At 52.3% G+C, this 16529-nt stretch overlaps 2 protein-coding genes across 3 annotated transcripts; one reads left to right on the top strand and one right to left on the bottom strand.

The window, feature by feature from the left end:
• Positions 1–558: 558 nt before the first annotated feature.
• FAM219B (family with sequence similarity 219 member B) lies at positions 559–6399 on the top strand. Of its 2 annotated transcripts, none has more exons than XM_059371816.1 (5): positions 559–837; positions 1051–1138; positions 1871–1948; positions 2361–2409; positions 3874–6399. In XM_059371816.1, the coding sequence occupies exons 1-5, from the start codon at positions 624–626 to the stop codon at positions 4039–4041; spliced, it is 597 nt and encodes a 198-aa protein (XP_059227799.1). In that variant the 5' UTR covers positions 559–623; the 3' UTR covers positions 4042–6399. The 2 variants fall into 2 exon arrangements, with proteins under 2 accessions (XP_059227799.1, XP_059227800.1); XM_059371817.1 differs by having other exon boundaries at positions 3877–6399.
• Positions 6400–7424: 1025 nt separating this feature from the next.
• On the bottom strand, positions 7425–15344 carry MPI (mannose phosphate isomerase). Its single transcript, XM_059371815.1, has 8 exons — positions 15275–15344; positions 14658–14785; positions 13315–13515; positions 12461–12602; positions 11942–12124; positions 9663–9836; positions 8504–8706; positions 7425–8139 (listed from the first exon to the last, which is right to left on the bottom strand). Exons 1-8 carry the CDS (start codon positions 15288–15290, stop codon positions 7921–7923), a joined length of 1266 nt encoding a protein of 421 aa, XP_059227798.1. The 5' UTR covers positions 15291–15344; the 3' UTR covers positions 7425–7920.
• Between the last annotated feature and the right edge of the window lie 1185 nt (positions 15345–16529).

A 16529-nucleotide genomic window follows, 5' to 3' on the forward strand; every position in this document is an offset into this window, starting at 1 on the left:
ATGTTTGAACTGAGGGTTAGAGAGAGGCGGGCACCAAGTTGTGTTGGAAATAACGTGGGTTTGATGTTAGATGGACCAGTGCAGGCAATGCCTCTAGCGTCCGACGGGCTCAAAGGCCTTGAACCTCTCCGGCCTGTTTCGTTTTCTGGAGAACGGCGCTTAATTTCTCCTTCCTTCGTAACAGCTCTCTTAGGTTCAACCCAGGTTCTCCAGGGCTCGCCTTTGGGAGCTCGGGATGTGACTAGATGACCCACTCGGAGACACTGCGGAGAGCGTGTGCGCGCCAGAGGGTAAAGGGATTCGCCCAGCGCGCGCGCAGCCACGGCCCTGCATAAATATCGATATTTTCTTTCCACTGGACACCAAACTGCCTTCGACATGCCCAGGTTCCGGCCGACTGCAACTACCGCAGCGTCTCTCAAAAGCCGGAACTGAAAGTGCCCCGCCCCCGGGAGTGCGGAACAATTGTGCCTTCCCCTCTGCAGGCGGGCCCGGAAAGCTTAGGCGGACACGGCCCACGCCTGCGCGCCGCCATCTTTATCAGAAAAGACCGCCTCCCTCCCTGCCCACGACGCGTAAGCCAAGAGGCGGGGTTCTGCGTCGCGGCGGGCCGTGGCCAGGGCATGGCGACCGCGGATCCCAGCGGGCCCGGGGTATGGATGTCTACCCCGGGACCGCGCCCCACCGGGACCCTGGACTGCGCAGCGGGAGCTACGGGGCTGCCTTTCGGGCGAAGCGGCAGTGGAGTCCCCCGACTGGGGGAGCGGCTCCCGGCGGTTGTGGAGAAGAGGGGGCCGTACATGGTGACGCGTGCGCCTTCCATTCAGGCCAAGCTGCGTGAGTGCGGCCCGGTGGGGGGTGTCTCTGCCTGGGCGGGCTACCTGGTTCCCCGGGCAGGCTGTGGAGTCCCGCCGGGGCGACCCCGGAGGGGGAAGCTGCAGCCCGTCCCGTCCCCGAAAATCTCTTCGGAGAAAGCGGGCTCCTGGCATTTTGGGAGACACGGCGGAGTGGGGAAGAGCCCCCCCCTGACCCGGGCCCTTTGACTTCCAGAGAAGCATCGGGATCTGGCCAAGGCTGTTCTTCGAAGAAAAGGCATGCTGGGGGCCTCGGCGAACCGCCCCGACTCTTCAGCGAAAAGGTCTCAGCAGGCGCCACCTCCTCTGTGCAAGCAGTTTCCAGAAAAGGCCTTGGTCCTCAGGCTGGGAGACAGTTCTCCCGTTTTAAGACCGAGCTAGTGATTCACCTGACGCCAACCCGTCTTTTTCACTATTTTAAAATGGGAAGAGAAATGACCTTTTTTTTCCCTTTAAGGATGTAAGGATGTCAAGAAAAGGGCTTTGGAATAACAGTTTTGTTAGTGCATAGGATCATTGTCTGGGAGCAGCACAGTGGCTGGGTTCGCTAGGAGTGAAATTAGAAAGCAGTGTGGGAACAGCCAGTGCTGTATTTCTTTTTCAACAGAATGGTAAAGTCTGAGGGCTGAGCGAGACCTTTCCCAGAGCCTCTTCTAGGTAAGAGCTCAAACTCGAGAAGAGATTTGCCCCCAGGACTTGCAGTTTTTCTGTTCTGTGTTAAACTAAGCTGAAGTGGGGGAGTTTTCCTTCTACTGGGAGGAGTAGGTGTGCCTTTCCTCAGGAGCAGTAGGGGGAGTGGTGTGGGGAAGTGCATATTCCCAGCCGCTGCCGCCGGATACAGGGCAGGCAGGCCAGGCAGGCCGCAGGCCCATACAGGGCAGGCTGCAGTGGCTGTGTGACAGGAAGGCCAGACAGGCGTACTACAGTCAGTCCTTTTTCCATAAGGGCAAGGACTTTGGCTTTCTCTGTGAACTGTTGCTTCATCTATGCTTGGTCTCTTCCCTGTCTACCCTCAGGTCAGTGAAGTTTAACAAGGGCTATACTGCCCTTAGTCAGAATCCAGATGAAAACCTGGTGTCCCTCGACTCTGACAGGTGAGTGGTCTCCTTGAAAATATCCCTTGGGGAGTGACTTGGGTAAAATTGCAGATCTCGCCCAAGACCCTTCATGCATGTTCCAGAGCAGTCTTCTTCAGGGCCTTATCCCTACCCAGGATAGCTGGGTTAGAGGGCTCAGGTGCTCATGCTGCCCTTCGATTTGGAGCACTAACCTTGTGTGGGGGAATCATCCTCCCCTTTTACAGCTTCATTGTTTGTGACAGTGACCCTGTCCCTGCTGGAGCCAATGGAAAGAGCCTGTGGTACTCAGGACGGATTCTGGGCTTGAGTTCTGTGATGGTCTTTGTTTCACAAGTCCTCAGGACCCCCTTGCATGCTCTCCACCTCGTTATTTTCAGCTGAGCTCCACAGGCATCCCCCTGAACTGACTGTTTTCCTCTTCTCCTAGTGATGGGGAGCTGGAATCCAGATATTCCTCCGGGTATTCCTCTGCAGAGGCAAGTCCAGAGCGCCTTTCTGCACGGGGCCAGGCTGCAGGCAGCGTCACCGCCACTGCCAAATGCTTGTCTTGTGCCTGCTGTGTGCACAGCACTGTGCCAGACTTCCGGTCTGTTCTCCAATCTTCTCTTCTGCCTTACTCCCCCAGCCGAGGTATAGGTGTCTGAGGAAAGTTGTTGAAAATCCAAGAGACCATAGATCTTTAGGGCTCAAAGGACCTCACAAGTCTTCTAGCCCAGGCAACCATTTAGAAAAGGAATCCTTGTGAGAAATCCCACCTAAGTGTTTACCAGCCTCTGCTTGCTTGAATGCTTCTTGTAACTGAGTACTTAACTCTCTCCAGGAAGCCTTGCTGCCTGCTTTCCCTCCAACACACAGACACAAACACACACAAATTCCTTCTTCAGGTAGCTCTTTAAGAATTCTTATTAATTTGAAGTGTCTCCTAGAGGATAGAGTCAGTGGTCCTAAGCCTGCCCTCCAGTATCACCCAGTAATTCCAGTGTCCCTTCCTTTGATTGCCTTTTATTTGTGATCAACATTCCTATCCCTCCCATGGCGGCCATCCACCAAGCTTTTCTTCAGGCCAAACAATGTTCCTTCAGTTGTTCCCTCAGTGGGAATTCAGACTGAGATACCAGTGGGCTGGCCTTTTGCACACATTTCCAGAGTGACGGTCCCAGAGACATAGGGATGGAAAGATGTGTGGCATGTGCAGCTGACTGCCTTAGATAGAGGCAGAGTGCTTGAGACATGACTGAACGCCACTGGTGTTTTCCTTGTTCTAGAAACCCTTGGCCACCCCTCGAGTTTTTGCCAAAGAGAATAGAAGCAGTTTGTAAATTACATCCTCCTTGAATATCTGGGTATCTAAGACTAAACTAAGAAAAGAAAAATTAGCCAAGAGCCAGAGAAAGTCCTACACTATTCCTGATCTCCATTTCCTTCTGCTCAGTGGAACTGGTGAAGCAAGGCTGACAGGTTCCACTTTGCAGAGAACAAAGCTTTGCTGGCATAAAGGCTAACGCGTTTAACCAGCAGTGGGGATGAAGCTGCTCACCACCCTTACCCTGTGTAACTCATCTTCTCCCCCATTGTTCTGCTATCACTGTCCCATATTCCTCAGGGTTCACAGGGACCAGTCGTTCTGAATGGTCAGGCTGTTGACTTTCAAACATAAACTGGAATCTGATATTTACATCAGATGCCTTAGGATTCTTCAGTGAGAACAGCTCCCCTGGGGGTTAATGACACAGCAGCCAGGACGGTGCTGGCTCAGGCTGCTTGGGGCCCCTCAGTGCTGGGTGGGGACACTTCCCCATGTTGTCCAGCGATGCATGGAGTTGGCCTGAGGGTGGAGCATGGACAGCAAGCTCCGGTAAGGGCGTGTAGGTCTGCCTTTAAGGCAGCAGTCATTTCTGCTTTGCCGTGTGGCTTATAGTTCTCTCCTCTTCTGTTCTTAGCAGGTGAACCAGGATGTGAGCCGGCAGCTGCTCCAGGATGGGTATCACCTTGATGAGATTCCAGATGATGAAGACTTGGACCTCATTCCTCCCAAGCCTATGGCCTCTTCAACGTGCTCCTGCTGCTGGTGCTGTCCTGGGGACTCTCCTTCCTGTACTCTCCAGTAGACATAACCCCCTAAGACAGACCCTGCTCACCGTGCCCTGCAGAGCCCTGTGGGCCCTTCTTCGGTCACGGAGTGCAGTGGGGAGTGCGGTCATCCCCAGAAACACTGGAGGCACTGACCCTCTTGGAAGGTCAATGACCTGCAGCTAACGCCTTCTATGGTGCTTCTAAGGCCAGAGGCCCCCATCTGGACCATAGGGTGATAGGTGGAATTCTGCAGTTTTCCTCTGCTGTTAGAGTTTGGAAAAACCACTTTAATAAGGGCAGGAACAGAGGAATTCTGATTCTTGTGGTGACAAAGTTGGCTAAGGAAATCTTTCAGACATCTTGACTGGTATTTGTCCTACTCTGTGGAGAGAGAGAGAGAGAGCTTTTGTGCCCTGGCGCTGTTGGATGGTGGTGTATGGAAGCAGAAAATAGCACTTTATGGCTTGCAGCTGGGAGCCTTTGAAAAAAATAGCTGAACTATTTGGGACCAGTTTTAAGAAATTCCACAATGCTCGGTCTTCCTGGCTCCATTATGAGGCCCTCAAGAAAGCATAAAGCAAGGCCCTTTGGCCTTCTTCCCCTTGCACCTGTTTGACTTTGGCAGGGAACACAGCACGCTGCTTGATGACACAGCAGGATCAAGGCTTCCAGAATCCCTGGACCTGGACCATCCCCAACTGGCTTAAACTGTCTGGGTGGGTTTAATGACTGTGGTCAGCCCACCCCTAGTTGGAGAAAAATTGCTCCGCTATGTACCTATTTATTTATTTGTCTTTCTTCTCCTGTCTTCGTTAGTTCAACATCCAGTCTTTTGAGTGTCACGGTTGGGTGAAAGGACTGGAGCTCGCTGGGAAGCCTGCAGGTGTGGGTGACCAGCAGAGGGAGTGGCAGGGATCTGTCAGGTGCCTTCATATTTAGCTTCTGAAACTTGAGAATAGCAATGGGTGAGAAGTTTTCTGGCCTGGCTGGGTGGGGCTTTGAGGTGGGCAGAGGCTCACAGGATGTGGGGGAGGGATGCGTGCTGGCTCCCTGGGCCCCTGCTTGAGGAGATATCGGCCATTGCAGAGGGCCTCCCCTTAGATATGGAGGATTGGGCTTTACAGTAAACCTCTGGGGCACCCCAGCCTCAGCCCTGTGTGAGCACAGCTGAGACAGGCATAATCTCCCCCAGTGATCACACCCCCATCCCAGATGGTATCTCTTGCTCTACCAGTCCTCTCTAGATTTTTCAGTGGTTCTTTTTGGGGGCGGAGGAGGCACAGCTCATCTAGAGCTGTGGTGAGAACTGAAGGAGAGTGGACATGGCTCCCAGCCCAAGGGGCGTGGTAGTCAGGATTGGGGTGTGGGTGCTACACAGGAAGTGCCTGATCTGGTGATTTATTCAATGTCCTGCAGCATCTAGAGAAATGAGGGCTGACACGGACTCTTGTTCTACCACCATGAGGTGATTGGAAGGCTGAGGTCAGATGATGAGGGTAACCTGTCAGTGCTTGATTGGCCTCTATCTTGGTGCTTCTGTCAAATCATAGAAAGTTGAGAAGAATACATGGTACAGAGGGCTGTGGTTAGCATTTTCTCATCTAGTAGCATCACAGCAGGTGGGAAATGGGATGGAGGCCACTTCAGGCACTTTGGGGTCTGGGGAATTGGGGATGCAGACGGTTTCAGGACTGGGACTCTACAGTGCCACACAGGTGCCTCATGTGCTGAGCCCTTGGCGCTCATGCCTGCAGGCATCTGAAGATAGGAGGAGCCAAGGGCAGCTCCACAGAGACTGTCTTCAGGCTGTCATGGTTTCTTTGGAGGTGCCAGAGTGCACATGAAGAGAGGGCACAGATGCAGGGCAGTATGGAGAGACGGTGGTGGTGGCAGGAAGCCCAGTGGGGCCACATTTGTGTGGGGAAGTTGGTTAGAACAGAATTAGTTAGCAGCAGCTGTGGGGGAGGGTGGCAGCAGGACCCCAAGACCAAGGCCCTCCAGATGGTTATTACTTAAGTCAACATGGATGTATTTGAATCTGTTCCTGGATGATATTCCAGAACTGGTTGACTCCATGTGGAAGACATTATCTTTGTGGGGTAAGTTGCAGAACAGGGCCGCTAGGCAGGGTAGAAATGGTCTGTTGTTTGGGGCCAGAGGTCCCAGGCTAAAATGTCACCAGTAAAGGCACCAAGGTGCCTACAGCCAAACTGCCTTAATTCAGAGAGCTGGGTAATCTGCAGGTGACAGTGTCCTGGGGGGAGAGGGGTGTACTTGCAGTTAACCTCACAGAGGAATATGTTTATGGTGTTTACAGAGTACTCTACGAACTCTTGGCTTAGGCTTCTACAGCTCTGGAAGTTTTTAAGAATAAATACAATCATGCTAATTGAGCTGTGTCTGTGTTCCATAGGATTTTAAAGCAAGGCCTAGACTACAGCCCTCTGAATTGTGAAATGACCCTCACAGCCCCAGTTGTGGCCATTCTTCCTAAGCCCGCCTTCTCCCTGCTGTTCCTGGTGGGCACCATTGTCAGACCAGCACCATTGGAGGAAGCAGGACTTTGCACAGCACTTCTCTCCAGATGGTGTTCCTTTTGGCAGACCCTTTTGTGAGGTCATCTTTTGTTTTTAGCTGAAGAAAATCTGGAGGCCAGAAAAAAACCCTCAACAAATTGGCCAGAACTTTTCTGAATGTACTTGCCTAAATTTCCCTTGTGCAGGGGGTCTAGTATGGGCAACCACCCATAAGGATCCTTTTGTGCCAATTGGAACCCTTATTCTGCAGGAAGGCCTGAACAGCCTGGGGGTCTGCTTAGTCTGAGGTGACAGGACCTCAGACAGCTGCACCACCTCCTGCAGAGGCGTATCCATGTCTAGAGGGTAAGCATGGGGACATGATGTTCTGTACACTTCCCGCCAGGTTAGAAAAACTAGCTAGGTTTCTCTTCACAACACAAATGGGATCACCCTGTCCCTGAATCCCCAGTGTACAGCAACTGAGCGTGTTCTAGAGAAGTGACTGATAAACTTTTCTCTGTGGAGGGCCAGTCACTACTTTGGCTGTGCAGGCATACAGTCTGTGTGTGTTCCATTTTGCTACTGTAGCCTGAAAGCGTTGAGCCAGCCTGCTGGCCTTGGTGGGCTGATGCCTTTCCTGAGGCCAAGCGAAAACAAGGAATCTTGCACTACCTATCTTTAGATTCACCTTCCATGTCTTCAGGACCTGAGGTCATCTGCAAGCTCTGCCACTAAGGCTGAAGCGGGCTGCCCCTCCCATATGTTCCTATTAAAGGGCTCCATACACACTCACCTTGGGAGCTGTTGGAAGCAGGAATTAAAGCAAAAACTGGACGTCCAATCCCGGAAAGGCTCGATCAGCCCACTTCAAGGACTGGAACGCTGAAGGCTGACTGCTCTTACAGCCTCAACACAAGTGATCCTTTAATTGCTTTGACAGAGCCAGAGGGTGACAATGAATAGTATTAGTCCACAGGCCTATTCTTTCCTCTCCTTTGCAGCTGAGGAAGTGGGCAGTCCCAGGGCCAGAACCCTGTTCTTAGAAATTAACTACCTACCCTCTTGCTGGTAGTGATGCTGAACAAAGTATAGATTTTTCCAGCTGCCTAATGCTGTGAACAGAGCTGCCGCCTCCTGCCTTGAGGAGAGCCTGGCTCGGGTACTGTGAGAATACAAGCGGAGTTTCAGGTCAGAGTCCTCACCAGGGCCCTCCTCCCAGTAGAAGAATGGTTTGTCCAAGGCTTGCTCTGGAGTTACTACTTTCAAGCTCACTACTCTACCCCCGCTCTTAAGGGCATACCCAAGTCCAGGGCAGGGACGGGGTTGGAGCTGGGCCTGAGGAGAGGCTGGCAAGGACTTAGAGTAACTGTCGGAGAGCCAGGAAGGCTGTGGCCTCTACAGCAGGCAGCAGGCACGGAACATCAGTAGGTCATCGGGCACAGTGAGCTTCAGTGAGACGCTCTCATTGGCCCCAATGAAAAGCACCCCACCACGCTGCAAAGGGATTGGCGTCTGGGCTGTAGGACTGCTGGCTGTCACTCTCCCCTGGACCACCAGTAGGATGCTGGCAGAGTCCACTGCCAAGACTTTGTATTCAGTGACGGAGCCGGGGACCTGGGCAGGAAGAAACAACGGGATGGTGCAGCTCGTTTTCTGTGCCTGTCAGCTTGCAAGGGGGAGGCCCAGGACAATCTCAGGGGCAGCAAGAGGGAGAACATGGCCACCACCTCCCCCACTGTTCAGGCTCTTGTCAGCATGGAGGCCCATGTCTGGTTCCTGGTACAAGGAGGACTGGGCAGGCCCTGTGGCTGTGGCTGTCATGTGTGCTCCCCTCCTCCCCCCCGCTGACACCCAACATCCAAGTGTGCTTAAAGGAAAGGGAACACTGCCCCAGGTGTACTCCGCACTGTGGCCCTTGCCAGGCTTTTTCATGCCATATGAAAGATACTCCCCATAGCCACCACCACCCTCCACTCACCTCAATTTTCATGACAGTGAAGTCTGGCACAGGGGGGTCGTAGATAGAGAGGTAGGGGTCTTCCTGACTCCGAGTTGGAAGAAAGAGCCTGTCCTTGCTGGGGATATAGCTGAGCATCTCACATAGGGTTGGCACATCAATGAACTTGGGTGTCAGGCCAGCACGAACTGTGTTGTCTGAACACGCCATGCACTCCACACAGTCTGGGGACAGATAGTTGTCATGTGCTAACCTGATGAAGGATGTCTTGGAGTTTGGCTCACCAGGGCTGGGCCTCCCAACCTGAGGGCCATGAACCCCCCTGCAGTTATGCAAAAATGTGTGAACTGCACCATCAGGAGAATGGGCTAAGATACCAAGAACAGGCGGTAGGTCACGTCATGTTAGCCCCTGGGGGAGCCCCAACCTTCCCCAGACTATTCTACCACAGAATCCTATCCGTGAGTAGATAAATAGCCAATAGTCAAAATGTGACACCTTTCTGTGGAAATATATTTTCTCACAAAAATTTCTGGATAGATAGGACAGACAGGCAAAGGTGATGCAGGGCAAAGAACAACAGCCTTGATCCAATGTAGCCTGGGTTCAGATTGTTCCCACACATGCAGACGGGGTAGCAGGAGAGTATCGTGACCTCACAGGTCCGTGTGAAGACTCAAGCAGTGTCCAGCACTAAGCTGGCATTCTTCATCCCTACTGGCCACTACCCAGCCCATCCCAGGAAGCCTAGGTCAGACCTGGTGGGACCTTAAAGGTCTCTCTTTGACCTCCCCCCACCCCTTTTATCTAAATGAGGAAGCAAGGCTTGATAATAGGGCTCGCTGCTAAAACATGGCTCACCTTGGGGCACCTGGCTACCTCAGTCAGTGGAGCATGCGGCTCTTGTTGATCTTCAGGTTGTGAATGCAAGCCCCACGCTGGGTACAGAGATTACTTAAAAATGAAATCTTAGGGGCACCTGGGTGGCTCAGTGGGTTAAAGCCCCTGTCTTCAGCTCAGGTCATGATCCCAGAGTCCTGGGATCGGGTCCTGCATCAGGCTCTCTGCTCAGCAGGGAGCCTGCTCCACTCCCCGCAACTCCCCAACCCCACCTGCCTCTCTGCCTACTTGTGATCTGTCAAATAAATAAAATCTTTTAAAAAAACCAAGTGTGGCTCACCTCCTTTCAGGTAGGCATGGGGCACATTAGCCTCCAGAAACATGGCCTCTCCCGGCTTCAGGGTAAGCAGGTTCAGGAAGTAGATGGCAAAGCATCCAATATCACCAGGATACTGCTGGTGCAGCTGCAGTAAGAGCTCCCCATAGATGTCTTCCATATTGTTTCCAGCAGCCACTGACGGTCACAGAGCACCCCAAGGCCACTTAGGAACTCTCAGTGGTGTTCACAGCCCCACCCTGGCCATAAAGTCCTGGGGAAGTCCCTGCCCAGGGAAATCCAGAAACAGGTGGGTGTGTTCTCCCAGCCACATCCCTACCCTTTGGGGGCCCGCCTTCCTTGATCTTCCAGCCCATACAGATGCTATTTCCCCATTCTGACTGCCTATATGCCCAGCATTATTCTGGCCACTGAAAGGGCTAAAGTTTGGGGCCAGATAATCCTTTGTTGTGGAGAGGGCGCCTGGGTGGCTCAGTGGGTTAAGCCTCTGCCTTTGGCTCAGGTCATGATCTCAGGGTTCTGGGATCAAGCCTCGAATAGGGCTCTCTGCTCAGCGGGGAGCCTGCTTCTGCCTGTCTGCCTACTTGTGATCTCTGTCAAATAAACAAATAACATCTTTAAAAAAAAAAAAATCCTTTGTTATGGGGGCTGTCCTTTGCTTTGTAGGATGTTTCAGAGCATCTTTGGCCTCTACCCACAATATGTCTTTAGACAAGTGCCAGTGTCCCCTGATTGAGAACCACTGCTATAGAACTTGATCTATTAGGGGATAACCCAAGAGTTCCATATGGGGTGAACAACTGTCCCAGACAGACTAGGCCCTTCCCTTTATTAGCCCAGAAAGCACTGTGTCTCAGAAAATCACTAAGTCCTGGGGAGGGTATGTGCTATGGTGAGTGCTGTGAAGTGTATAAACCTGGCGATTCTCAGACCTGTACCCCTGGGGATAAAAATATATTATATGTTTATTAAAAATAATTTTTAAATAAATTGAAAAAAAAAAAAAGAAAATCACTAAGTCCCAGGCAAACCAAGATAGTTGGTCACCCCAGAAAGCAAGAGGCAGAATATGCCCAGGACCAAAAATGTGTCCTCAGCCTGGGCTAGAGTAGTGGGGGAAGGCTTTGGAAATGAGGGGAGGGCAGGGAGGTGAGCTGAAATTTCTTGAGTGTGCAGAGAAGTGGGGAGGGCATGAGTAAATGAAAGCTGAATGTGTCAGTGCCAAAATGAAGAAACCAGCTGGTCTGGATTGGAGGGTGGTTCTGAGTCTTCACAGTAAAACATGAATACCACCTCTGTGCTAAGTACTGGAAACACACAAAGACCAAAGAGCCAAGTCCCTAGCCTGGAGAAAACCCCAGCTGTCACAAGTGTGTCTGTAATGATACAGACCCACAGGTGCTAGAAACAAGGGGTTCTGGGAGCTCCCGGCAAGAGTAATCTGTTCTGTCGAGAGTGCAAGAAGCCCCAAAGGGGAGGCATGGAAGCAGAGACAACACCAAAAACTAAACGAAACAAACAAACAAACAAACAAAAGAAAACAAAGGATATGCTTGGATAAAATAGCTCTCTATGGCTCAGAGGTAGCAGGCGAAATGTGCAGAGAGAGAACCAGAAGAGCTCCGGGGACTCCTAGAGAAGGGGACAGGGCCTCATCACGTACACCCCATAAGCTCACAGCCAGAGCCCTTCCTGCCTTGGTTTATACTGCTTGCGTTGATTTCCCATGCAAATGTGACAACCACACCCATCACAGTCATTTCCTGAACTCTCCTTAGTTAGCACAAGGTTGGGCACAGAGCAGGTATTTAAGGAAATGTGTGTATGTATATGTGTACACACACACACACACACACACGCGCGCACGCGCGCGCGCACACACAAAAAGGAAAGATCTACTGATTGAAAGTTCTGGGCTTCAGGCCTTCCAAGAAAAGGAGATGAGGAATCCCTTGTCTCCTTCCTGCTCTCTAGCCCCAAAGTACAAACCCAGCCACAGGGAGCAACTGTAGGCCCCAGGTACGTCTTAGAATGCCTAGGTGGTAATACCTCCTAACAGTCGTCCAGGCCCATCTGTCTCCAGCCCTCTAGAGCCAGTTAGGAAGCAGCACTCAGCCGAGGGCCCTGCTCCACAATGACGGAAAGAAATGCCCAATGCTAACAGCCCATCTAAGTCATCTAAGGCCCATTTTGGTGTTCTACTTGAGCCAAAGCTCCATGGACTAGTGTCTGCGCTGGGGCCAGGCAGGACACGGCACTGCACCCAGGACCACCACACCCACCTTGCTGGGAGATCCGCTTCACCAACAGGTTGAGCTGCTCCGCTACCACCTTCTTCTCACTCTTCATCAGGTGGGAGAAACAGCTCTGCAGAGCTGAGGACGCTGACTGGGAGTCACTGTTTGAGCTCTGCTTCAGCTGTGCTGCTGCGTTATCTCCAATCAGAAACTGGAACTCAGGCACCTCTGTAGGAAGGCCAGGCCAGAGCCCATGTCAGGACCAACAAGATGGAACCCGAAGAAGCAGGAAGTCTGAGGAGGCCTCCCCATCCCATCCCTCAACAAGGAGCCACACAGTGCTAAGCAAACTCGGAAGTGAAAACCGACTGCTCAGCGCCAGCCTCAGCAAGCACACCTGAACCTGGTCTCACAGACCCACCCCTCAAGAATTCATCGGGCCAACCAGCCCCTCACATCCTGTGACACTTAGCCTCTGTTCTCTGCCACTGTTCCAGCTCTGCCTGGGGTTGCCCATGCATCGTAGGCCCAGTATGCACGTTCTAGCATTTTGCCCAACCTTACTTGTCAGAAATGTCACAATTTCCTCAATGGGCCGGAAGCCACACAAACCCTGGAAGGAGGTGAGGGCAATGGCCATCTCTGGCTTATGGTTGGCATCAGGATAGTGCTGTGGAGCCTGCAGATGCAGTTTCTCTGCCAGCTCCTGTGGGGTGGCCAGGGGAAGAGAAGGATGGTCAAGGTGCAGTCATCACCTAGCAGGACACTAGTCCCACCCGACCCTTGCTCTCTACCCTCCCCAGTCGCCAGACAGCAGTTGGCTTCATACTTTCAGCAATGAGCCCAGTCAGGGCATAATGTAGAAACTCAGGGTTCACTCAAACCAGGGCAGGAACACAGGCCAAATCTGGGGGAAACTTTAAGAGGCCTGGACTGGAAATCAGGAAGCCCAAACACCAAGCCAAGCTCGGACATGAACAAGCAGTGTGACTCTGGCTATATCCCTGTCTTCCTGGGTCTTACTCTGCCCTCTAGAAATGAGAAGTTTGGACAGATAAGTGCCTAGGAGCTGAGGCAGCAGCTAGGATGACTTCCCTGCTCTGGAAGGTGAACTCTCCTAGAGAGCCAGCAGGGAAAACAGCAGATATGAATAGTCCTGGTTGCATGAGGGGAACCCAGGGAAGGGCATGGAGCAGCTCTTTGACACGGGCTGGTCAGCTGTCCACTCAGACTTAGCTGCCAACCTGTGTCACCAGCATCCAGCCTTCCAGAGCTAAATTGGGAGTCATTAGGCCTGGATTTAGCTTTGGGCTGGAGTGCAGCGTGGGTGGAGTAAAACGCAGCAGTAAAAGTAGGGGGAGGGCCTTGACATGAGTTCTGCTGTACCTTGACCTCTGCACCCCACTCCGGTCCTATACCTTGTTAGGGTGTGCCTGGATGGACAGCGCTGTTTCAACCGAGAGTACTTTGAAGAGGAAGGGCAGCTTGCCATTAAAAGTCTCCTTGACCTTTGAGCCCAAGCAGTCCTGGTTCTCAGAGATCCACTGGCCTAGGGTCTTCTGTGAGATGCGATTGTCGAGGATCTTGGCATCTCCCCGGGGGTGGGACCCCATCCACAACTGGAAAAACAGGAAACTTGAAAGGGAAAGAGGAAGAACCTGGCACCACCAACCTGAATCCTGAGTGGAGTCTCCCGGGCCTGGGTATAAATGCACATGCCATCACAGGCATATAAGAAAGCAGCAGACCCCACGACACCAGTAGTGCAGAGACCCAGTTCAGGCTCTGCCTGCAACCAGATGTGGAGGCCTGGGCTAGTTAGTTCTAGTCAGTCGGTCTCAATGTTCTCATCTGTCCAATGAGAATGACACCTGCACTGTCAAGGTCACTAAAAAGTTCTCTCAGGGGGCGCCTGGGTGGCTCAGTGGGTTAAGCCGCTGCCTTCGGCTCAGGTCATGATCTCGGGGTCCTGGGATCGAGTCCCGCATCGGGCTCTCTGCTCAGCAGGGAGCCTGCTTCCCTCTCTCTCTCTCTCTCTCTGCCAGTCTCTCTACCTACCTGTGATCTCTGTCAAATAAATAAATAAAAAATCTTAAAAAAAAAAAAAAAAGCTCTCTCAGATGGCTATGGGAAGTGTCAACATTCACTTATTCCAATCTCAAAAGTGGAGGCCTTACTATGCTTTGGCTTTATCGCACCTAAATGAGCAAGAAAAATACATATATTGGGCTATTAAAATGTAAAAGCTAGTCAAAGTAAAACTTTTAATTGTCCAAGAGGGTTAAATTAAAATTCAGTAAGTGCTGAGAGTTCTTAGGGTGGGGGGCGGGGAGAGGGTACCAGAAATCTCAGCCTATGATGACAAAAACTCTCTTCTTTTGGGGCTGCCATCTGGATTCATCACTTTCTGGGATCTGAAGAGCCAAGAATAGCCTCCTCCCTCTTTGCTGCTTCCCTCTCCCAGCTGATCCACATGATTTACCCCAGGCCCTCTGAATGGAGAAATCCCTTGGTCTCACCTGCTGTTAAAGTGAAATACAAGGGTTCCTGAAATACAGCAGGCTCACCTGCTGTTAAAGTGAAATACAGGGGCTCTGTCATTGCCTGGGATGGAGTCTTGCCTTGGGCTCCCTACTCAGCAAGGAGCCAGGCTTCTCTTCTTCTGCCCCTCCCAACCCCTGCTCTCTCACACTCTGCGCTCTCTAATAAATAAATAAAATTAAAAAAAAATATATAAGGTGAAATACAACCCGGGTCTCACCTCCGCATATGGCTTGTCCTCCGAGATCTGGGCCTGTGGGTCACTGCTGGCCAGCAGCCGAGCCACTTCACTGCTGGAACCCATCTTCCCCCAGGCATAGTGCTGCACCGTACAGGAAAGTGGGAATACTGGGGACAGGGGAGCAGAAACAGTGGGTCAGCTTCCACTCCACTCCTGAGGCCTGACCCTACGGTCTTGGGAAAACTAGACACGGGCTGAGGGTTCTGTCTGGGGGACAAAGTCAAATAAGGGGTCTGTAGGTTGTTGGGACCCTTCTCCGCAGGTGAGATGTTCCCATCTGTAAAGCGGACAGTAAGGCTTCTCCGCAGACGTGAGGAAAATAGTTGCGTGGAGGGACGGGGAGGGAGCGGGAGGAACCTATTACAGGACACGCCGTTTCGAAGTGACCCGCGCGCGGCTCCTCCCCTCAAGACCCTCCTGCGAGCTCTGAAATAATGACTCAATCCCTATCGCAGGTCCCCCCTCCTCTCTCCAAAGCCCATCCGTCTTTCCACAGAGTCACAAGCCTGGGTCCCACCTGGCATATCAGGTCGGGAAAGATCCCCGCGACGCAACCGACCCCCACGTTCCCGTCAGCACCCCAGTCCGCAGCCCACCTTTCTGAACCGCCATCCTCGGGGTACCGGCCCAGGCTTCTGGCACGTATGCCCTTCCCGTCAGCACCTGCGGCCCTACTGATCCCAGAGCTTCATGGGAAATGTAGTTCCTCGAGAGTCCTCTTGGAGACTCGTGAGCCTTGCGAGAACACTCCCCGCACTCCGAACACCTTTCCCGGCTCCAGCTCTCACGAGGAAGGAGCCTCCAGCAGCCCAGAGACTTCCCGCCCGCAGTCCTGGGTCTCAGTATTCGTTCGTTCCTTCACCGGACACAAATTTACTGAGCACTGGCAAAATGCCGTGGGCTGGCGAGACATTCGAGAACGAGACAAAGATTCCTTTGCCTTTACGGAGCTTACATTCTGGTGCAGGGAAAACGGGCAAATAAATAAGTAAATCATTTAGTATGTTGAAAGATAAATGCCACAGAAAGTAAGAGGGGGTGGGAGTGGGAAGCTGTTTGCAGAATTTTAAATGTCTTGCTCTCACTGAGGAGGAAAGGCTTGAGCACAGACTTAGAGGTGAGGAGGAATGTTCTGGCAGAAGAAATAGCTTGAGCAAAGACTCCACGATGGGAACCTGGGCATCTGGGAATGTGCCTGTCCTATTCTGGAGTAAAGAGCAGAGGGGCCAATGTGTGTGTGGAGCAGGGTGAGCATGTGTGTGGGTGCAGGGTACACGTAGGGTGGTCAGAGAAGAAAGGCAGTGGGCAGAAGTTCGCAGGCTATTGTGAGAACATCAGGTTTTACTGAGTAGTTCAGTCAGTAGCAAAGAATTGCTGTGATCTAAGTAGGGACTCACTGATGCTTGATGATGGTAAATGTCACATGCAAGGCCCTTAACCACCTCAGTGTCAGTTTCTTCCTCTATAAAATGGAGATAACAATATCAGCCTGACAGGTGTGTGGGAGAGTGAGATGAGATGGTGTGAGGTGCAGGAAGGCAGTCAGTGCTCGGTGCTCCTCTGATCCTCCCTGGCCTAGGTACTGCAGACGCAAAATCCCAGTTGCTCCTCCAGGCTGAGCTGCTCACAAGTCACACACACACAAGCCAGGGAGAATCACCTGGAGCTCTGCATGCTGAAGGTTGGGCTGGGCCTTGTTTGGGGAGTAATGTTGCTAAATCCTCTGGAAATAGGCCCTGACATCTGGACCTCAGTCAGCAGCCCAGGAGGAGGGCAGCCAGTTGAGACAACTGGAATAAGGGACTACAGTCCTGATTGTGCTTCCCTCTGCCCCTTTCCCAATTTGCACAA

Source organism: Mustela nigripes, chromosome 13 (genome assembly GCF_022355385.1).
Source record: "Mustela nigripes isolate SB6536 chromosome 13, MUSNIG.SB6536, whole genome shotgun sequence".
NCBI classification, from domain to species: Eukaryota; Metazoa; Chordata; class Mammalia; order Carnivora; family Mustelidae; genus Mustela; species Mustela nigripes.